We start from the raw sequence: 24268 nt of genomic DNA, 5'->3' as shown, positions 1-24268 counted from the left end.
CCCACCCACCAATTCTGGACTTCATCAATGCCAGGTTATGAACCATTCCCATCCCATTTTAGACTTGATAAGAAGATGAGAATATATCCCAGTCAGTAATATACAATTTAATCAATTGTTAAATGATTAAGTTAAGACTTGTTAAATGAAGGAAGGGAGGTACATTTAACTTCATTTGTATTGAATGAGTCAGTAGACATGAATTTAAGTTCCAAATCTGCCACTTATGAAGTGTATGTCCTTGGCCAAGAAACTACCTTTTCTGAACCTCAATCTTCTTATCTCTGAAATGAGGATAATAATACCTGAACATTTTTAATTTTTTGTTTTTAATTTTACAGGAAATGAAAACAGGCATAAACAGTTAAAGGACTTATCCAGGGTCACACAATAACTAAGTGTCCAATATGGGATTTGAATCTATTTCCTTCTGATTAATTCTAACTTCCCTACTAAAAACAAATTAATCTCATTTTCCCTCCTCATTCTTCCTTTTCTGGAAACAGTAGTCACCACTCCTATTCCTTCATATACACAATTAAAACCATAATTAAGTCCCCTTTTAGCTTTCTTGGTAGCATTATAAACAGTTCCCTTAGAATTTCTTAACAGAATACCACAGTCATAATTATTTTGTTTTCCATTTCTAGAGTTTCTTGATGTTGCTATGGTAATAGTACCCATCTAGACACACAGTCTGGTATCAGAGGATCATAGATTCAGTCCTAGAGGAGAAATTGGCAAGATTTGAATCCTACAATTTAAGACCTCATCTTTAAGAATTATTTAAGATACTGGAAAATTCATTATTTTGTGGCTAAACGGATGAGCCTCCTAAACTTATTTTGGCCTGTCTTTATTGAAGCATGACAGACATAATGGGGCTCATACTCACCTTCTCAGCTTGATGTAGGACCTCATCTGCTTTTTGCTCCCTTGGTTTGGTTCAGGGAACTCATAGGCACCTTCACACCATGAATTTATCCAATTAAGATTTTAATGGAAGTGAGTTAAAATTAATTTGCAGTGTAACTCCCAAATCTTATGCTGGTGCACTATAAAAACCTTGTCCTTTGCCATCTTGTACTTGAGAAGATTGTTTTTCTAATTTTATATTTGTTTTCAGTTGACTACATTTAGAACAGTAACTACAAAAGAGTATTTTGGACTTGTATTTTGTTTTTGTTGCTTTTTTAAATCAGTATTTGTGCAGCAGAAAGACTAGTTACCAGGTCCACTTTGGTACTTTAAATAGCAAAAATGGGACAGGGAAAAGAGAAGGGAACAATATTATCTTATCTATTGCCCCTCTGTGCCAGGCACAGTACTAAGTGCTGCCATGAAGAAACTGACAAAGATTGGTTAAGTGACTTGCCTGAGGTCATACAGAGATAAAGTGACTGATGCTTCAGGGGCTTCCTCACCCAGAAGCCATCTCCTATGACACCTATTTGTTATGGGCCAGAACTCTGAACTTGAAACAAGGTATTAAGTGGAATTGATGAGACAATGGTTATCTAGTTTAGCATGATGTTTAATAGTTCTCTAGTTCAGGAAGATTGATTTAATCTTACAACAAATAATAGTTCCCTAGTGATATAATGATTGGTTTATACTCAGTGTAGAGCATATAAGCTGAAAGCCTCAGCTACCTTCACACAGAGTGGCAGAGAAGACAAAGGACTGGGGGCAGGAGCTCAAGCTCTCAGAACCAAGGACAGAGATTCTGTTGATCTATGGTCAGGCTCCTGGTGGCAGGCTCTCCTCCTTCATTTTCTCCACTGAAACCAAGACTGCAGAAGGCCTCTAAGAAAGCTGCTCAGCCCCAGGCAAGGAGAAAAATAAAGGATTTGGACTTTAACCCCTGGCTACTCTTGTGGTGATTACTGAACTGAAAGAAGGCTACTCAAAGACCTCCAGTGATCCCCAAAAAAACGAACCAAAAGAACATTACACCTATTGTCTAAAAAATTCATTCTTGTTGGGACTGTAGTCTTATGTAGTTCTTGAGAACCAGTATGGGGTAATAGAAAAATTGGATTAGCTGATTATTCTTCTCACTGTTAAAGAATGGTTCTCATGGTCCCATTCTGCATATCTTCACATTTCCCTTGATTCAGTACTGTCAGGAAATATCCCAATTTATCTTCAGATTTTCCTAAATATGTCCAATTATCCTATGTTGTCTATTCATAGTTCCAGTATAATTAAAAGTTAAAAGTATGTCTCCTGTTTACTTTCTTAAAATATAAAATTGTTATCTTGTATTCTTTTGGGCTTTAGTCACTGTCTAAACAGTGTGACATTAAAATGCTATTCAGTGGTACAAATACGTTTTCGCACTATTTAAAATTATATGTTATACAGTATAAACATTTTTGCAAACCATACTAGTGGTTACTTACCTATCTTTAGAATGACTTCTTTTTTCTCTGAGAAGCTGCTTGCAACAGTATGACTGAGGAATGTAAGCACACTCATCTCTCTTATTGGAATCTCTAAAATATGTTTTATAACCTCAGAGTGATTTTTTTTTTAGAGTAATTGTATTAGTTATGTTATGGCAAACTAATCTTTTTTATAAACGGACAAATGTTTTACAATTTAGAGCCATTTCTGGTCATATTTCTTTGAATAGGCCATTGCTGGGTAAGTGGTGTATGCATAAGGCGGTGGTATTTCCCCTTTTATTCTCCTTTTAGTAAAAATAATCACAACAACATTGATAACTGCATTGACAAATTACTAGCTTTCATTATTGGGGTTTGTGACTATAGCACGAGTAATGAAAAGCCATACATCTGACACAGAGATTGTTTGAAAATGAAAAGTTTCACAGTTTCCTGAAGTGAAGAAACATTTTCCAAAATGTGAGAAGGATTCTACACATTTGACATATCTCTTTTTGACCATTAGTCTTAAAACAGCTTGCTTTCCTATATCCCAGATGTTAAGCATAGTTGTAACATAGATGAAAAACAGAAATTGTTGTTATTATGAAACATCTTGCCTCAAGGGTCTCTTCATTCCAGTCCATTCCCCACATACCTAACAAAATACAGGTTTGATCATGTCAGCCCCCTGACACAAACTCAATAAATGCTCCAATTTATTGATAAAATTTATTTATAAATTTATTTATAAAATCTTTGAAGGATTTTTTATTCAGTAGGAAAGTGATGTAATCAGGACAGTGCTTTAGGGTATCACTTTGGCAGCTCCATATGGACAGCAAGGAGACCCTGTGCCTAGAGTCAAGAAAACCTGAGTTCAAATCTGGCTTCAGATACTTAACTAGTTCTGATTGTGGGTAATTCCCTTCACTTCTGTTTGCATCAATTTCTTCATCTGCAAAATGAGGACAATAATAGCATGGTCTAGCACGGTATGTAGTATGTAGTAAATGGACATAAATATTAACTACATTTATTCATTTAGTGCTTACTAATTCCTACTATGTGCCAGGCATTATACTAGAGCAATGACTCTCAAAATGTGATCTGTGACCCTCCAGAAACCTTTTATGGGGGTTCACAAGATCAAAGCTATTTTCATAGTAATATGAAATTTTGATGAAATAAGGTAGTAATACAAAGATATTTTAATTTCTAATATAAAAAAGATTTGTAACCCACATTAAAAAAAAACACCTCTTTGGGAATGTCTCAGTAGTTTTTTGAGAGTGTGGGACCCTAAGACCAACAAGATTGAGAACTTCTAATGTGGAGAATAAATTGGGAAGAGGAAAGGTGGGACAAGTCTGTAATGGTAATAATTTAGGCAAGAAGTAATAAAGTTCTTTACTAAAACTAGCCTTGTGAGAGGAGGTAAGGGGAAGTATGTAAAAGAAGGGATAGAGACAGACATGACAAGATTTGGCACATGATTGGTTATGTGGGTGAGGGAAATCAAAGAGCTTGCAATAATTATGAGCTTGTGAGCCTGGGAGGTTGAAAGGATGATGTTAGTGTGGACATAAATTTGGAACTTGAGAAGAGGGGTGAGTTTGAAGGGAAAGCTATGAAGTTGTATTCTGCCTTTGTTGAGTTTAAGGAACTTAGCACACATTTATTTAGAACCGAGGAGAGAAAGAATAGGGCTGGATATATAGTGTTGGAAATCGGCTACAGAAAGATGATAATGGAATCCTGTAAAGCTAATGAGACTGCCTTGAGAAAAGAGAAGGCTGTAGACAGATCCTTTTGGTGGGGGTGGGACATGAAATTTGATCTGGCCATGCAGACAGACTGTGACTTAATAACTCCTCTTCACCTTTCTAACTTAATACTGGCAAACAGGAGTTTATTGTTAATTCCTTGCCATGTATGCATTTTTACCCATGGTAAAGAGTTGGACCCTTTCTGATTCCTAACCATAATATTGTGGTTAGGGTGATGTGATCCCAGTTACTACAGGACACTGTCACCTCTCCCTTCAGCTAAGCAGTCTGACTAGAACTATCCCAGTAATCTCTATCTATATCTTTATACACATACACATATGTATGCATATACACATATGCATATATATGTATATTCACATTTATTGTGTATATAATTCTCTCAAGGAATATGATAAAAAAATGGGAACAATGTGAAATTTGAAATTATAAATCAGTAATCATCAGTGCTAACTGGTACTGGGTAAAAAATGAAAAAGTCAATTGTGGAACAGATTAAGTAAATAATATATGGAAGCAAATGAAGAGTAGCTTAGTGTTTGCTAAACCCAAAGACCATCTCAGAAGTGGAAAGCAGTTAGGTAGAAATTGGGTTTGGGTCATCATTTACACCCAAGAAGAACCACAACAAGAGCAATAATAATGGCTAGCATTTATGTAGTGATTGAAGATTTATAAAGTACTTTAAGCATGTTATTTCACAGTGAGCTCCAAATGTATTCAGAATGTAGATCTAAAAGGTCATATCATGCACAAATTAGAGGAGCGAGGAAGGAGATCTATTAATGGAAAAATACTGACGATAATATTTTAAGGTTAATGTAGCTATGTGTCCCAAAATAATATCTTTATTATGAGAATTCTTTTCTTTTTCTTTCCAATTTATTGCCCCCTCAACATCATTCCTAATCACTGAGCACCTGTTCCCCTCCATCTTCCTGTCCCCAAATCCTTACCTGTCTGTCTTGTTAACCGTCAGTAGGTATTTCTCAACAGCTGTCATTATTGATTCACCACAAAAACAGATCTTTCTTGCCAGTTACATCTTAATCCCTCTTTTGCTTCCTTTTGACCTACATTTCCCCAACCTGTCTTTACCATATTTTGCCACTTCTTTCCTTTTCTTTATCAATCCATGTTTGACAAATTCGATGCATTGGAAATAGTGCTGATGCTGAAGTCAGAGACTGACTTCAAGACTTCTTTCTCCTCCCCTCCCTCCCCCCTGGCAATTCTTGCTGTCTTGTGTGTCTGTGGACAAGTCAAGTCTCCTTGAATTTTAGTTTGTTCATTTATAGAATGAGTACATTGGAGGGAACAGCCTCTTTTCTACTCTGCAGAGGTGACCCTCTTAGGTCAGGGGACCTAAGCTTCATGGTTAAAAAGGAGATCATTTTCTGGTGAATGATTTCTTTAGGATTATTTAAACCAGGGACAATGTTCATATCTATGTTCTTTAGCATTCACATAATAAAAGAAATAGAATGTGGTTCTACCAATAAGGATTAAATGCTTCAAATACTTAAGTACTTGATACATCTGTTGCAAATGAAAATAAATTCTTCAACATTAATTTCTATTGGGTTATTTCTTTGCTTATATTAGTCATTTCCCCCTGGAGCAGAATTCATCAAATGTTTATAAAACCTTATGAATAATATAGTTATTGAATTTTATCCTTATATGTAGTTTCTACTATTTGACTAAATTATTGTTTATTTCCCAATTTTACAGTTTTTTCAGAATTTATAGTTAGATTATCATAATAATATAGCTTTGCTTGCATGCTTGCTGATAAAATGTCTAAAAGACTTTTTTATGAACAGCTTTTAGAACTAATAAGAAATGGCCCATCCAAATTCATGACAAATTTACATATAGGAAATTTAATGATGTATCTATAATTGTCATGCATGAGGAAGAATATTCCTCATCTGATTTCAGTGATCCTTAGTAGATCATTGAAGTTCCTTTTATAGCCGATAATCTAAAAGGTAATAAACAACACAGTATGTGTCAGACCCAAATTCATGATAAAAGAGATGAAAAGCCAAAATAACCGAAAGGAAAAGATGGTTCATCTGCTTCTCATGCAGTGGGAGGCCTATTGAAACAGGTTTATATCATTACATATTCATCTGGTCCTACTGAATATTCTATAACCTATGTCATCAAGACAAGTCTCCTTTCTTTAGTTCTAATTTTATTTAGTGAATCAGTGCTTCAGAAATCAATGCAATTAGAAATGAACAAATGCTTATGACCAGTGAGTAACAGGCAATTACTATCCCATGTAAATAGCCATTTACATTAGAGGAATTAGAAAAATTCATTGTTTTTTGTTTTTCATTTTCATTTGTTTTTCCTTTTTTTCCTGGTAAATTTATTTTTAACAATACTTTGCTTTATGAATCACATTGGGAGAGAAAAATCAGAGCAAAAGGGGAAAACTATGGGAGAGATTTAAAAAAAACACAGAAAAAAGAAGTGTACATAGCATTTGTTGATTTACATGGTTTCTTTATTTCTTTTTTCTGCATGCAGATGACATTTTCTGTCCAAAATCTATTGAGATTTCATTGGATCACTGAATCACTGAGAAGAATCAAATCTTTCATAATTGATCATCACACATTCTTGCTGTTATTACATACAATGTATTCCTGGTTCTGATGCTTAGTTCATGTAAATCTTTCTAGACCTTTCTAAAATCAGCTTATTCATGATTTTTTTTAATGGAACAATATTCCATTATCTTCATATACCAAAACCACTTCTGCCATTCTTCAATTGATGGGCATATACTCATTTTCCAACTCTTTGCTTCTATGGTGGAAGAAATTTAAGATTAAAAAAGTATGTGGAATAGCTCCTGAAGCACTGTCCTTTACTCAATAAAACTAAGCCATATAATTGATTCTTAGATATAATGAGATACCTTCACTTTGACCTGAAATATGAAAGGGAGTGAAATCTGTTTCAGGACAAGTTTTATCTAGCATTCTTGTCTTGGGATTCTTTTATTGAAAATTGTCAGAATACATTCATTCCTGGTGTATATATAACAGCTGATGAGCAATTGCTGCCATGCTAGACACACTGTAAATTTATTCAATTAATGTCAAACAAATCAGACAGATTTGGCCTGAAATTTTGATTGGCAATAGACACCAAAAACAAATACTTGTTAAGTAGATTCTTTCACTTGGAAAAAGACAATACTAAGAAGCAATGATAGCAGTGATGTTGAAGGATGTAAAATTACTATTTTAAAAATGTATAGCTGGGGCAATTATTTTATACCCCTCGATGTACCTTTCCTTGAGGTATGTAAAGCAAAAGTGAAACCTAGTTAGGACTACTTTTCAGAACCATAGAGAACTCAGAAGTAATGGAGGGTCACGTAGGCGTCTGAATGAAACTCTGGTTTTGAAATCTACAGAGAAGCCTAGAGTGACCCAGGCTTCTGGTGCCAGTGTTAAGAGATCCAAGTTTGTAACTGTCCTGAGCACCTTCCATCCATACATTCAGAGTCTTTCAGAAAACAACCCAAAGCAAAAGTCAAATACTCTCCCGTTTGACAAGAAAATGTCAAGGTGTTGCTTAGTGAAAGCTGTATGCCATCTGAGAGGGCTATACAGGAGATCAGTCAAGGGGTAAATAAAAAGTTAGAGCTACCATGAAAGTATGAATCTTTCTTCAGCTACAGTGCCCCAGTCGTAACCCTACGAAGTATAACAGCTTTGAAAAAGAAAACAAAAACCTATTTCTGGCAAATGCACAAAGGAAAAGTATGTAAAAACAATTCTTAAAATGGTTCAAAGGAGTATATTTGATACTAAATATTTCTTCCTCTTATCTGTGCAGATCCATTTTAAATGCAAATAATTAAAAGCAGATATATTACTTGGAAATAAAAAATTTTTCATACTATTCTTTATTTCCATTTGACATCTGAATAAAAAAAATGCACTGTGTCAATTGATACAGCTTGGTTCTTTGAGGTGTTCTTAAATTCTGGTCTTTTTAGTGCTACAGTTTTCACCTTGACATAGTTGCTTTAAAATGAGCATTGTTTTATGGCTATTTCACAATCTGAAGTTGAATTCTAGGAAAAAAATGCATTATTTTTCCTATAGCTATCTGATGGGATTGAGGTCATGCCACCTCATGCATGGAACTAATTATTTCCTGCTCTCTCTTTCCTGTACAGAGCCTTTCATCCTACTATAAAGGAGGATTTGAGCAGAAAATGAGTAGGCGAGAAGCTAGTCTTATTTTAGGCATAAGGTAGGTGTATTGCATAAGTATTGTTTTTCTTCTGTGACCAGGTTTGCCCTTTGAAAAAAGGAGAAAATGTATCTTATATTTCAAAATTGGAGGGATGAGAGATGTTTTGAATGTTTATATTTTGAAATATCAAATCCGGGCGTCTACTTACAGCAGAAAATATAAACAATCAAAAAATCTGGCTTCGTGCCTTAAGGACAAAAATCTGCAGCTGTTGAAATAAACCTTCAGAAATAGGCAAAATTTCACTTATTCTGGTACTTTGAATGCTTACTGAGTTCACTATTGGACTTTGAGATATGATATATCACAGTTTGCTTGTGGAATCTTGCTAAAAAAAATTTCCTAGCCTCCTTTAATATGCACCATATTTTCTTTGCATCTATTTCATCTTAGTTCTCATTTGTTATTTATAAAAGAGAGAAAACAAGGAATTTCATAGTGGTTTTTACATTATGAGAGTATACTTCTGTCCAAGAGAATGACACAATTCACACATATGCCTAGGAAAGATTATTTTTTCCAGATTTATTGAAAATGTATTGGAGAGAAGTGAAACTGGAAGCAGGAAGACCAATTATGAAGCTTTTTCAGTAGTCTGGGCAAAAAGAAATACCCTAGAATAAGTATCTATGTGGATGGAGAGAATGGTATCAACACTAACACTGCTGCTGAGGTCAAATCAACTGGACTCTTGATTGGATTAGAGGAGGACAAAGAATTAATGATTGCCCTATGGTTATTCTGGTTTACTGGAACTGTGGGAAACTCTCACAAATTTGGTATGTTTTTTTAAATAAGGGTTTCAGTGGAGATAATGGGCCAGTTTTATGAAGTCTTAAAATACTGGTTTCTTGGGAGTTAAAATTTCAGCTAGATTTTGATCTTTCTCCAGATTAAATCTTGTTCTTCTTGATATATCTTAACTTTATTGACACTCTCTAGCCCAAGTGTTCTTCTCCATTTTTGTGTCAGGAATCCCTTTGGCAATTTGGTGAAGCCTTTGGATTTCTCAGAATCATGTTCTTAAATTCATAAAATAAAACACATATCAAAATATATATCAAAATATTTAAAAAACAATTTCATAGACCCACATTTAAGGATGCTGCTCTAGTAGGGAAAAAAAAAACCTAAACCCAAACTTCATATTGTTCATCTGATAACAATCTGTACTTATAAGGCTTCTTATACATTTTACTTGTTATGTTTTTGATTATTTTGTTTTTGTTTTTGTTGATTGGTTTTTTTGTTGTCATTCTTTTGATATCATTCATCCTCCATTTCTTTTCTTGTTTCTTCTCTTCTGTGTTTCCTTGAACATAAAATTTTCATCTAGCCCCTACTTTTATAATAGCTTTTTATTTTCAAAGTACATGTTTTCAATAGTTTTCAACATTCATCCCTGCAAAAACCCTGTGCACAGCAAACAATCCAATATATGTTAAGCGTGCAATTCTTCTATTCATATTTCCATGATTATCATGCTGCACAAGAAAAACCAGATCCAAAAGGAAAAGAAATTGCAAAAGAAAAAAAAAAGCAAACAAAAAAAAGGGGGGGGTGAAAATAGTATGCTTTAATCTATATTCAGTCTCCATAATTTTTTCTCTGGATGCAGATGGTGCTCTCTATGCCAAGTCTATTGGAAGTGCCTTGAATTACTGTAGTGTTGAAGAGAGCCATGTCCTTCAGAATTGATCATCACTTGTTGTCTTGTTGTTACTTTGTACAATGTTCTCTTGGTTCTGCTCACTTAGCTTCAGTTCATGTAAGTCTCTCCATAGCCCCTACTTTTTAGGGCTCTTTTTGCCAAAATAAATTTGATCTGTGCCTTAGACATGCTTACCTGTAGTAGTTAGACTTTTTTATTTAGAGGTTAAGAAATGGAGGAACAGAGCTTAAGCAGCAACAGTCCAATGACCTTTTCTCCATCTTCATTCTGTTTAATTTCTTTGTAGCATAATATTGTTGATCATCCTTATCTTGATATTCTCTTCTCTCTCGACTTTGGGGACTACTCCCTCCTGGCTCACTTCCCTATTTGCTATCTCCTTGGCTGGATCCTCCTCCAGGTCCTGCCCTCTAACCCTGGGGTCTCTCGGGCCTGGGCCCTGGGCTCCCATTCGTTCTTCAGTCCCAAGGAGGACCCATGACACCTTGTCATGCAAGTGAGTTGGACTTGAGTGAGGCAGGACTGGGCAAGGTCATGGGGCCTCATTCTCTCCTGTGGAGTCATGCAGATCCAATGGCCAGGTGCAGATCAGGAGAGTGAAGGTGGGAGACCTGGGCCTTTTTAAGCTCTTGTCTTTATCAGGTCTCAGCTTGACTAGAGTAAGGGCCCATTGCTAAGAAAAGAGAATGACTTATTTTGCTTAATCAAAAAAAAAAAGTCAGTCTGGGAGGAGAAGCCCTTGGGGTTTCTGGCCAGAACAGAAACCAATTGTTATTTTTACATTTGCTCTGAGCTAATCAGGACCCAAAAAAGGACCAATTGGGACCTGCCCAGGACCTATTGTTGGTCAGTCAATGAGAGCCAGAGTGATTTAGGTTTAAGGTTGGTCCTGGCCCTATTACAAGATCCTTCTAGTTTCTCAGAGTCATAACCTAGAAATCACGTTGGACTCCTTACTGTCTCGGATCCTTTCTATCCAAGTTGTTGCCAAGGCCTGTTGCTTTCACCTTTGCAACATCTCTCAATATGTTCTTCTCTTCTCTGACATGCTCCACTCTAGTGCACACTTATCTCCTCACATCTGGATGTTGTAACAACCGCTGGTATATCTGTCTGCCCCAAGTCTTTCTTTACTCCAGTCCATTTTCAATTCAGCAATAAATTTAAAATCATTTTGCTAAAATGCAGGGTCAATTATGCCACCAACTACTTAATAAAATCCAGTGTGATTTCCTATGCCTTTCAGGATCAAATACAGATCCTTCTGTATGGCTTTCAAAGCCTTTAATAATCTAGCTTTGTCTTAACTTTCTAGTCTTCTTGTACTTTATTCCTTCCTGCTATTATTATAATAACACTAGCCTTCTGGCTATTTCATGAAAAAAAAAGACACTCACTCTTTTTCCTGGCTTTAGGCTCTCCCACTTCATCTCTATTTCCTGAATTCCTTGGCTTCCTTTAATTTTAACTAAAATCCCATCTTTTCCAGGAAATCTTTTCCAACCTCTCTTAATTCTAGTACTTCTGCTCAGTTAATTATTTCTCATTTATACTGTATATAGCATGTTTTGTATGTATCTGTTTGCAGATTCTCTCTCCATTAGATTATAAAATCCTTGAGGGTAAGAACTGTCTTTTACATCTTTTTGTATTTTTAGAATTTTGCACAATGTCTGGTACATGATGCATACTTAATAAATGTTGATTGATCATTGATCTGTTATGTGCCCCATTGGAGTATGAACGGGGACTGTCTCACATTTTCTCTTTGTACCCCCATACTTAGCAAAGTACTTAGCATAGGTTGTGGCACATAATATATACTTAATATTCATTGATTGATTAAACATCATTTAGGAAGCATCAGAGCTGGACTAGGACCTAGCATTCCCTCTGCATTTCATAGGGTCATGGGATTAGAGCTGAAAGGGCCATAAATAAGATCATGGATCTAGAGATGGAAAGGATTTCAGGTCATATAGTACAGTGTCATTTCACAAATGAGAAAGCAGAGACCTAGGGATAATAAATGGTCATTGCAAATATCATAGTCATGTCAAGCTCAAAGCTTCTGACTTCAAGTGACCCTGCATTCAGCTTAGTGACTTTTACAATGTTGTTTCTAGCCTTGATAGATTTATATTAGTCGAAAGGAATGTACTCCCGTTGCTGGTATTGTAAACTGATCTAACCAACACACACATACACACACACACACACACACACACACACACACAAACACACACAATTTATCAAAACTCTTTTTGTGATGGCAAAGAATGGGAAATTGAGAGGATATTCATTAATTGGGGAATGACTGAACAGTTCTAGTATATGATTATGATGGTATACTATTGTACTATAAGAAATGATGAGCAGGATACTTTCACAAAAATTGGGAAGATTTATATGAACTGATAGAAAGTGAAATGAGCAGAACCAGAACATTATACATAATAACAGTAATATTTGACAATGATCAACTTTGATAGACTTAGCTATTCCCAACAATAAAATGATCTAAGACAGTTCTGAAGGACTTATGTTGAAAAATGCTGTCCACCTCCAGAGAAAGAACTGATGGAGTCTGAATGCAAATCAAAGCATACTTTTAAAAACTATTTTTTTTTTGCTTTGTTTTGGTGTTTTTGGTCCATTTTTTATTTTGTAATGTGGCTAAAATAGAAATAAAGTCTTGAATGACTGCATATTTATAATTTATATAAAATTGCTTGCTTTCTCAAGACAGAGGAAGGAGAGAATTTAGAACTCAAAATTAAAAAAAAATAAGTGGGTTTTTTTTTACATGTAATTGAGAAAAAATATAACTCAATTGGTATTTCAAAAGAAAAGTGCTCATCCTTTTCACTAACATTGAACCTAGATCCTTAATTGTTCAAATTATATAGCACCATTATATATTTTACATAGCAATTTACATAGATTATTCCTTTTGATTATCAGAAGAACCCTGGATGGTATTTTAAAGAAGTTTGTCTTTGCCCAAGGTCACACAGTTAGTTTGCAGGGGTACAGTCTAAATCCAGGGCTCCTAACAAAACCCAGTGTTCTCTTCACTAAACCATAGCAGTAGGTTTTTTTGCAGAGTTTTCCTAAATATATTAAGCATAATACTCCACTAAACTGCTAAGTTCTTATTATACATACAACACCATTGAAATCAAGGAGATAAAAAAAGCAGTGGTGCTGATTCATATGAAATATCTCTTTCCTCTGGGAGACACAAAGTTTTGGGAGAGATTGAGAAAAAAAAGTACCATCTCTTCAAGACAGCATCTTGTTTTGTTTTGTTTTTTACTGAGGCATTTGGAGTTAAGTGACTTGTCCAGGGTCACACAACTAGGAAGCATTAAATGTCTGAGATAAGTTTTGAACTCAGGTCCTTCTGACTTCAGGGCTGGTCCTGTATCCACTGCACTACCTAGCAGCTCCACATCTTATATTTTTAAGACTCTTTTTTAGGAAAAGCACAGCAAAAAAAAAAAAAAAAAAAAAAAAAATGTCCAGATGTATAGGATAAGAAATCATTATTCCTTTTTTGGTTACTAATAGTCCCATGAATTTGATGTGTTAATTATTAAGCACTAGAATCTAATTTAAGTTTCTAATTTAGTAATACTTTATTTATCTGGGATTCCGTTACTGTGAAATCTCAACACATCATGGATCACAGTGGCTATGCAAAGGAATTAATTTTTAAAAGACTTAAACAGCCAAAATATATTTTTAAAAAAATCTTTAGATTAACTAAAGGGTTTTGTTTTTGTTTTTGTTTTTTTTGTATTTTATCCAGAAAGGTCAAACTTCACTTAAAACCTGTTTACTTTTAAATACAGTTCTAAAGCCTGACAATCTGATTTTCCAGCCCATAGTGTGTTAAAAGCACCAAAATTGAGAGGTACACTGATAGCAGCAATTAGGGACATCCAGGCCGGGAGTAAGGAATGAAACCACAAACCTGTAAATAGTGATGACATGAGCTTGGGAAGCATTATAGGAAGGTACAAGTAACTAGACTTACCTCAGTAATCCATTAGAGTATTAATATATTCTAAAACAGTAATAACAGATGTTCTTAGTGCATAATCCCCTGAGTCATCAAGAAAAGGTTAAATTAAGTTTAGAATGTTCCATTTACAAAGGCAGGGAAGCAGAAAAGATGCATTAGCAAGACTATCCAAAATATTTTTGGCACTTAGAGGTTGACTTCACTTAGTAATTGTATGAAATATTTCACTCCCTAATAATGTCAAATAAGTGAAATTTTCCTGATGATTTTAAAATCTTGTTTATATTTCTCCTAGAATGTGAAGACAAACATCCAAACTTTTCTCATAGCATATTTTGTAGGGTTAGATTAATTTAAATATGTCCCTGAATCCTGTTAAGAGATCATTCGATTTAAAAAAAGGACTCTCATTACTTAACATACTCTAAACACTGTGACTCTTATGCCTTGTATATTGTGTAAAAGCTTCTTGAGAACAGAAGATAGAGATGTAGGGAAACAAAACAATATATAAACTGGGTCAAAGATTTATTTGGTTGAAGTAAAAAAATGTAATTTCATGTTTGTCCACAAGATGGTGAAATTTTCACTGGTTTTTAATTTTCCAAAACCCATATAAGTTGTTAATTTACAATCTGCATTTGACACTATTTATTGTAAGCGCTTTAATTTATTTTTACAGCCCATCTGCTGGCAAGGCCAAGATTAGAACAGCTCACAGGAGAATCATGATTTTGAATCACCCAGATAAAGGTACATGGAATTTCTATTTTCAATAATATCATGTGGATCAGAATGTGCTAAGAACTCCCTTCAGTTCATTTAAGTTCATTGTGAATAATTTATTATGAAATTCACTAAATGATATACAGTTAGGATGGCAGTTTGTACTCCACATATATTATGACTTCTGTCATAAATAAATAAGATTATATTGGAGTTCGGTGACCCACAGAAGTGGTAGATTTATATTATCTGCTTTGGAGGATTTAGTTACTGATTTTTTATATATAGGAACCTGAACCTGTTTAGAGTTTCTGGCATTTTTGAGTGAAGAAGAGAAAGCTTGAATTATGAACTATTTGCTTGTATAAACTGATCTGAATGTGATGATGAGTTTCTGAAGGATCTGTTCTAAGTCATGGAGTTATTCTGAATTTCTTAATTCTGTTCTGTAAGACTCTGAAGCTGAGCCATTTGTTTTTAACTGGCCAGGTTTTTAATGTAAATTTATCTTACAGAAAAGCTATTATTATAACTTTAACTACACTACAGCTGGTTGAGAGAAAAAGCCCATATGTTCATTACTGTTTCTGCTTTAAAATAACAGATGGTAAAGAGTTGCCCTATATTTCAGAAGTCAAAGGGGGAAAGGGAGGAGAGTTGGGGTTTTTTAAAATTCTTGTTGACAGATTTAGTTTTCTAATGGGATAGGGCAATAAAGTGGGTTTCTACCAATCCCCACTCCCACCAAAATGAAATGTTCTTTCTTCAGCCCTGTTACTTTCTAAATTATTTTCTATAAAATTAATTTTTACCAGATATCATCCCATTGGTTTGGTATACTTGTTTTTAGTATGAATAATACAAACTTAAATTTTGAGGGGGAAAAAAAAAGTTGCTTTTAATGTTTTTAGATAGCTCCATTAATCACTGAAAATTCTGCTCGACTATTTTATTTCTCATTTAGTATTTCCAGAAAGCTATCACTTCCAGGTCAATAGATGCTACCACTTCCATGTCAAATAGATGTACCCTTACTGATTGATTTGTAATAGGGGTCAGGAATTCAGGCAGTTGGATCCTCCATATGTTGGACAGGTTGTTGATTGTGCTTATTGGCAAGGAAACAGAGTTTTTAAATACAGCAATTAGAGAATTTTTTTTTTCATACCCAAAGATAAGGGGAAAAGTATATATTAAGGTCCAATTTAGCTTAAATAAATGCTTGAATTTCTTTTCTTTCTTTTTTATTAAGCTACAGTATATTTCTACAGGGAAAGTTATATTAAAGTAATAATTTTCTGATATTCGCACACATGTATTGTACCTAGACTATATTGTAACACATGTAAAATGTATGGTATTGCCTGTCATCGGGGGGAGGGAATAGAGGGAGGGGGGGTAATTTGAAAAAATGAATACAAGGGATAATATTATAAAAAATATATATATAATTAAAAAAAAAAGTAATAATTTTCATGAATTCGTCTACTTATAATCCATGTAATATAGAAACTATATGTTACCATACTATTTAATGATTTGCCACCATTCTTTTTAGTTTTGAAGGACTATCACTATATTTCTTATCCTTCATTCAGATTACATTTTAAAATTTAGTGATAGTAATAGTCCATGTTTATATAACTTTTCAATTATCAAATACCTTCACATGTATTTTCATTTGATTCTCACAAGTCTCTTAAGTAGATTGTGCCAAGTATTGTATTTTTACTTGATAGATGAGGAAAATGAATCTTAGGTTAATCTTAGTGCAAGGTTACCCAGCTGTAAATGGTAGAATGAAGATTTGATGTAGGTCCTCCAATTCCAGTTTACCTTTTTTGCTTTTTTTTTTTTTTTTTTTTTTTTGTGGGAGAGTAGAATCAGAGGAATTGAGGAAATTCTTAATATTTTAATAATTTAAAAAATAAAACTACTATAAGTTAAGGAGAGATAGGAAATAAATACTAAGTGGCACAGAAAATAGACATAACTCTTGCATCTGTATAATAACCATTGAAGATGAGGTTATCTTGGAAAGTATCCAATTTTAATAAATATATATCAAGAAAAAGAAGGCAACAAACATGGTATAGTAGTTTGGGAATAGGCCCTGGAGTCAGGAAAACCTAGATTGGTGCTGTATACCATCACAGCTCAGAACTCCTATATACAAATGATTCCCCCAGTCTCAAGAGTAGCAGGGATTAAAGGGGTATACTATCACATTTGGCAATTCATTGCTGCATTCTTTTTCTTTTACCATTCTTTGGTGTATTTGCTTTGTCCAGATAAACAGTATGTTAAAAATTGTTATGAGAATTTATACTCTGTGGCTTGCCTCTGAAATTAATGCATAATGTTTCTTTTTTTTAATTTTTTATTTTCTTTTTTTTTTTAATTTTATTTATAATTTTTTTGACAGTATATATGCATGAGTAATTTTTTTTTAATAACATTATGCCTTGTATTCATTTTTCCAAATTATCCCCTCCCTCCCTCTACTCCCTTCCCTTGATGACAGGCAATCCCATACATTTTACATGTGTTACAATATATGTGTGTAAATACCATTTTCTTGTAATGCATAATGTTTCTAGTTGTTGATCATATTGGATCAGGAATCTGTTCATCTAATCTCTTGCATGATAACTCTATTTTTCTATCCTTTTGATCACTTATGAAAGGGAAGTGAATTAAAAAAATAATAATAAATAATAACATAGTATCCTAAAAGTAAGAAGAGATCTCCTATGGTTAGTGCAGTAACTTTTTTTGGTTACCTTTGAATCTCATAAATGATAATTATAGTTTGGCTAAGACAGACATCTACAGAGAATACCTAATACTGAATTTGCCTGCCTTAGTTCTGTACCTGCCACAATTGGGCAAGTTCAAGTTGCTCATGTATATTGTATGACTGATCTTGGAGGCCTGACACTTAGAGTTAGAAAGTAAAAGGAGAACTGAATTCTAATGAAGGGTTAAACTTGACAAAATACCACTCCATGTGCTGATTGAATTGTTAATTGAATGTGCTGATAGGGTCTACCTTGAGAGACCTAGCTTCATGGATTGAAATGCCAAAAGGTAGGTTTTTAAATTGTTGGTAACCACTGAGGAATGGAAGAAATGGAAATGGTGAACCCCACTGGAAATAACCAGCTGACTTCATCACAAACTGGTCCTGCCGGACACACCAACCTGATTTTCTTTTAAAACAGGTTATTAAACTACAAGATTGGAGGAAGACATTGAGTTTACCAGGAGTATATCAAAGTATTTTACAAAATCTTTCATGTTATTCTTGTAGAAAAAATGGCGAGAGATGGATTAGAGAATTGAATGACTAAATGGGTATTAAAGTGGTTGACTAGAAAGCCTATAGACTTCATGTCATACAAAAAGGCAATGCCCCCATATTATCTTCTTTTTTGATTTGAGGATAATAGAATTAAATCACAAAATCACATAGTCACTGGAATCTGACTCCCTTAATCTAGTTACCCTTCTCTTACACAGGAGGGAACTAAGAAGTGAACCAGGAAGAGTAAGTGCTTTCTCTGAGGTCATAGAGCTAATATATGATAAAACCAATACTTAAAAACCATGGTCATATGGCCTTGCTGTGTTCTTTCTAGCACACCATTGTGCTTCTCATACACTTTTTTTATTAGATGTTGCATCTGTCCTTCCATATTTGTTCCTTATTTGTTAGATTCAAATATCAAAATTCTACTTTTGATAGAGCTGTGACTTTAGTGTGGCTAATTCTTCCCTCAGCACAGATTGCAGCCCAATTGGAGTTCCCCAAATTTTTCCCCCAATAGATGACCCTGGAGCATCCATTTGTTAGCTTTATCTTTCACTCTTACTGCCCCCCCATCTTAAGTAAAGTTTTTTGTTAGCAGTATGTTGGATCTTCCTCATGCCCACCATGTACCACTACACTGGGGTTTGGATGTTTCACACTCTTAATTATTATTTAAGGACAGTTTTGTTCTATGATATATAGTTGTACATCACCAGAAAAATACTGTTATTTAAAAGCTGTGCCTTTGCTTCAGAGGGAAACTTTGGGGACATTAAAAGCACTATGCAGTTTTCCAAAGGCAATTCAGCTTGATCTCCTTTTTCAATTTCTGCATTCAACTCACTGTCCATCTATCTTTCCATTTATATGGACTAATGGGCAAGCTTTGAATTAAAACATCCATCTGCACATCATACTCTGCATAATAGGCATACTTCATCCTCTTGTTTTTCCTACATGGATAAGTAAGTCAAACATTCTTGAAAAGTTATAATTCATATTTAGAATCCTTTATCGTATTCTGGAATTTGATATAATCTATAAACAAGAATAGCTGCAGGGTTTCACTTGGATTATTCCCTTGGAAACCTCCATGACAGTGGCAAACACCTTTGGCAGTTGTATGTCTCTGTTTTACATAGTCTTGCATCCTTCTAATTTACCTTGAGATAAGACATGGATCTTGTCAGACTCAAAATTCTCATTATGTAATTCATTGTTTGTCTACACTGGATTTGAACTTAAAAAAAAAAAAGAAAAACAGGTGTATATTCAGTGTCCTTATCTCTATTTTATAGATTTGGGGTGGGTAAGTTTGAAGAATCACAGGAGCCCCACTCTCTTAAATGGGAGCTGCCACTGTTTTAGGAAAGAAACAGCCATAATTAACTTCTCTCCCAATTCTTTTTTCCAGTCTTGCCATCCATTCTTTCTTCCCTCTCCCCTCTTTCTTTTATCCTCATCTCTTCCTCCCTAGGCCTGAAACCATGATCATATCAACTCTTATCATTTTCCTAGATGAGGTATTTAAATCTATTATCCCGTGGCCCCACTTAGCCAGCCCAGGTGAATTTCAGAGTGTCTCTCCACGGTCACCCCTTTCTTTTAATTTTTGTCTTCTTATTAGAATATAAGCTTCTTGAAGGCAGAGATCGTCTTTGTTTTTGTATTTATTTCCCAAGAATTGGGCTTAAGAAATGCTTTTTCAGTCACAGACAAATCTACAACAATATTAGTCAGAAGTACTATCTGGAGGAAAGAGTGCTTTATTTTTTACTTCTAGGTCAGTATTCTTACTTATTAGATTCTGTTATCAATAAATCACAGTTATTTTAAAAGAGTCATTAATTTTAAAATCTTGACTATCCTTTCTTATACTGGCTAACATTTCTGAACACCATTATTTTCCATCCAAAATTTAATTAGCAATAAAACATTTTGTCTATAATTTGTTGTTGGTATAAAAACACTATTAATAAATATCTTCACTCCTAATATGTAGCTGTTTCCTCTACAGAAAAACAACAATATTTCTTCATTGAAATGTTACTGTTAGTGAAGCTTAGTGATTTGATAAAATAAATGTTTATTGAATTAAATTAAATTGAAAGGGGCAATGGAATGGCAGCTTAACATTCATTAGCAATAGGATGCATTTACTGAGCACCTATTTGTACATGACACTTTGCTTTTGTTTTTTAAAGCACTGAGATTTTTCTTTTTTCTTTTCTAATTCTCTCCCTCTCCCCCATTGAAAAAGCAAGAAAAAAATATATATAGTCATGCAAAACAAGCCATGTTTCCCCACTCCCACTCCCATTCCCCTTCCCTTTAAAAAAAAAAAAAAAAGGAAGGAAAAGAAAGAAAAATTTTAAAAAATATGCTTCATTATGCACTGAGTTCATCAATTCTCCCTCTGGGGGCGAATGGCATGTTTCATTATGAATCATTTGATGGATTATTGTGTTGTTCAGAGTTTATTAGGTTTTTCAAAGTTGATTTTCTTACAATATTGCTCTATTGTATAGATTGTTCTGGTTCTGTTTACTTTACTTTGTTTCAGTTCATAAAAATCTTCCCATGTTTTTTTGAAACCATGCCTTCATCATTTCTTTCAGCTGATAATATTCCTTTACATTCATATATCACAACTTGTTTATCTATTCCCATTTGATGATGGTCATCTTCTCAAATTCTAATTCTTTGACACCACAAAAAGAGTTTTCTACAAATATTTTTGTACATATGAGTCCCTTTCCTCTTATGATGATCCCTTCTGGGTATAGACCTAATAGCAGCATTGCTGGATCATAGGGCATGGACAGTTTAATAGCTTTTTGGGCATAGTTCAAATTGCTTTTCCAGAACATTTGGACTAATTCACATATGCACTGATGGTATATTAGTGTATCCGTTTCCCCACATTCCTTCCAAAATTTGTCATTTTTACCTTTGTTTTAAAAATGTTAACCATTCTTAGGGATATGAGATGGTACCTCAGATTAGTTTTAATTTTAATTTTTAATTTCTGGTGATTTAAAGCATTTTTTTTTCATAGAGCTCTTGGCTTCTGCTGAAAAACTGCTTCTTCATATCCCTTGGCTTATTATTTTAAGTTAAGGAATGGATTTCTTATAGATTTGACTCAGTTACATATATATTTTAGAAATGAGGCCTTTATCAAAGAAACATGATACAAAGATTCTTTTACAATTTCCTGCTTTTCTTCTAAGGTTAAATGTGTTGGTTTTGTTTACTAAAATTTTTTAAAATTATGTAGTTAGAATTATCCATTTTATCTCATCTGAACCCCTTTATCTTGTTTGGCAGTGAACTCTACCCTTATTTATAGATTTGACAGATAAATTCTTCCATGCTCCACTAATTTGCTTAAGATAAAACATTTATGTTTGAATCACACATCCATTTTGAGTTTATCTTGGTATGTGATATGGGATGATAGTCCATGCCTAATGTTCACTAACCTGATTTCTAAGTTTCCCGACAGTTTTTTGACAAATAATAAGTTTTTGTATCAATAGCTGGTATCTTTGGGTGTATCAGACTGATGTGCTTTTAGATTTGGTATCTTATGTATCTTAATCGTTCTGATAACTGATCAGCCTTTTTATTTCTTCCCCAGTACCAAAGTGTTTTGATGATTATGGTGTTTTTGGCATTTTTGAGTTTTGGTATTACTAGGTTCTCTCTTTTTTTTCCATTTTCTTGCCATTACTTCTCCTTATATTCTTGAACATTTATTAATTTTATGATTAGATTCATTGAGATGTTATATTCAGGTTTGTTTGTTTTTTGCTCATTCTTCCAGTCTACTATTTGACTTTGAAGTTATTAAAAGTTTGGGGCATCGGAATGTCATATATCAAGTATATTTGTTTAGTACAGTTAGCCAAATGGAAATGTTTAGAGAAGAGAGAGATTGAAGATAGAAAAATAATTTTGGAAACTATTGAAATAATGCTGATTAAAAAATAGATTTGTATAGTTGAAGTAGTGATGAGATGAAGTCTAGTTTTTGGGGTTCCCAGTATGGGAACCAAAAATATGATGAGATTTAGGTTTTGGGGTTCCCTTAATAGGGAACCAAATGATAAGTCTAGATTTAGGGAACAAAATGAGATTAGGATTTCTGGTGGTCAGGGAGTTAAATGATGAGGTCTAGTGGCAGATTCAGGGTTCAGGGAACCAAATGGAGAGGTATGGCTCCCCTGTACCCCCTTGGGATTGAGCACAAGGATAGGGAGTTTGGGGGAACCCCCTTCTGGTAGCACAGGGATTCTCTGTAAAAGAATTTACAAACCCAAAAACCTAGATTGATAAAAGAGGTTTATTATGAGGATTGGGAAGTAAGGTTAGAAATCCTAACAGAGAGGCATAAAGTCTCATTAGGGAAATAGGTGAGAGTAAAGAGAGGATAACACTGGAAAAGAATATCATTCCAGTGGGCAGAGACCTCTTTTGGCATAGCATGGCATAGCCCAGCATGTTTAGAACCTCTGCAAAGAGAGGATTTTAGATTGGTTCTTTTATAATAGGAGCTTCACTCTTTGAGGAGAGGACAGATGTGGGCTTTTGGCTTCCCAGACAAGACCAGTCATGGCAGCTCCTCAGATTTCAGCTGCATCCTGGCCTAAAGCCATGGCTTTTTCTCAGTTCTTCTTTCTTGCTCTGTCTGTAGCTTTCCATCTTATTGATTACTCCCTCTTCTTGGACTCTCTCTCCTACCTAAGATTTCCTGACATTTCTCTCTCTCCTCATTTCCCCTTAACTGTCTGAAACTTCTGCCCTCACCCCTTGTGTGTAATGTCCTCCCCAGCTCTTTCCTGAATCTCTCCTCCTCTCCGCCACCCTTCAGTCAATCTCAGTGATCTCTGATCGAACTTCTCTATGCTCCCTGGAGATCCAGTCCCATGTTAACAGCTGCCTTTTGGTTACTTCCTTGTGTATATTCCAGAGACTCACAGTCAATAGTTCCAAAACAAATCTCATCTCTTCCTCTAGACCTCCTCCTCTTATCTTTCTTCCTAACTTTCTTTCTGCCAAGGCCATCATTGTATGCTATGGAAAGGTGTCTCCTAAGGAGAGTTGAAGTTCTCCAAAGATCATCAACCACAATTCACTCGTTTTACAAATGAAGAAACTTAGCTCTAGCTGGAGCCAGTTTTTCCCCAGGAGACACATAGCTAATTACTGCCTAAAGTGGGATTTGAAGCTAGATTGTCCAAGGTCTGACTCCTGTCCACTCCACCATGCAGCCTCCTGCCATCCTTCCAATTAATGTTAGAGTATCTTCCTTTCTCAGTCCCTTCTGTGCCCATCTTAAATTTTGTTTCCACAATATTCCTTACACTTATCCCCTTTAATTCTCCCAGCCACCACTCTGTTTTGGCCCTTACATCTCTTGCTTGGACTATTGCAATTAGTCTCACTGCTTCCATTTTCTCCCTTTTCTAATTCATATTCCACGCAGCTGCCAAAATGATATTTCAGAAAATTAGATCTGACTATTTCACTTCCATGCTCAAGAATATTGTGGTTCCCTGTTGCTTCTAGGATACAGGCACTTAATACCTTCCACAGTCTGACTTTATCCTATCTTTTTTGACTAATTACACATTATTTTCCTATACTTTATGTTCCAGGAAAACTGACCCATATGTTATTATTCCCCATATACAACCTTCAATGTCTTCCTTCTGTGTTTTTGCACACACCATCTCCCATACCTTAGAATGCTTTCCCTCCCTTCTCTTCGTTTCCTTCTCCTCTCTTGGAATCCTCTTGCTCCCTTCAAGACTCAGCCAAGTACCACTTGTAGGGAGCCTTTCCAGACTTCTCTTACTTTGCTCACATTCTGGAAATTAGTTTGTATTTTGTATTTACCTGTTTGTGTTCATGTTTCCTCTCAGTAAAATATAAATGCCTAAAGGCAGAGATTGTTTCTGATTTGACTTGGTATCCATACCACTTAGCATACCATGTTTGTTGTATTGAATTGAAGGAATTGAAATATTTTCTTGGTGGAAAATCAAC

General features: G+C 34.7%; 1 protein-coding gene across 1 annotated transcript in view; it reads left to right on the top strand.

The window, feature by feature from the left end:
• DNAJC15 (DnaJ heat shock protein family (Hsp40) member C15) overlaps positions 1-24268 on the top strand; it is a 53484-nt gene that overhangs the window by 25368 nt on the left and 3848 nt on the right. The window contains exons 4-5 of the mRNA XM_074299172.1: positions 8394-8470; positions 14858-14928. Of these exons, the coding sequence (XP_074155273.1) occupies positions 8394-8470; positions 14858-14928 (148 nt within the window). The remainder of the gene's footprint in view (positions 1-8393; positions 8471-14857; positions 14929-24268) is intronic.

The sequence above is a fragment of the Sminthopsis crassicaudata genome, chromosome 3 (genome assembly GCF_048593235.1).
Source record: "Sminthopsis crassicaudata isolate SCR6 chromosome 3, ASM4859323v1, whole genome shotgun sequence".
Classification (NCBI taxonomy): Eukaryota; Metazoa; Chordata; class Mammalia; order Dasyuromorphia; family Dasyuridae; genus Sminthopsis; species Sminthopsis crassicaudata.
The sequence above is the reverse complement of the archived record's forward strand: the minus strand, read 5'-3'. Positions and strand labels throughout refer to the sequence as shown.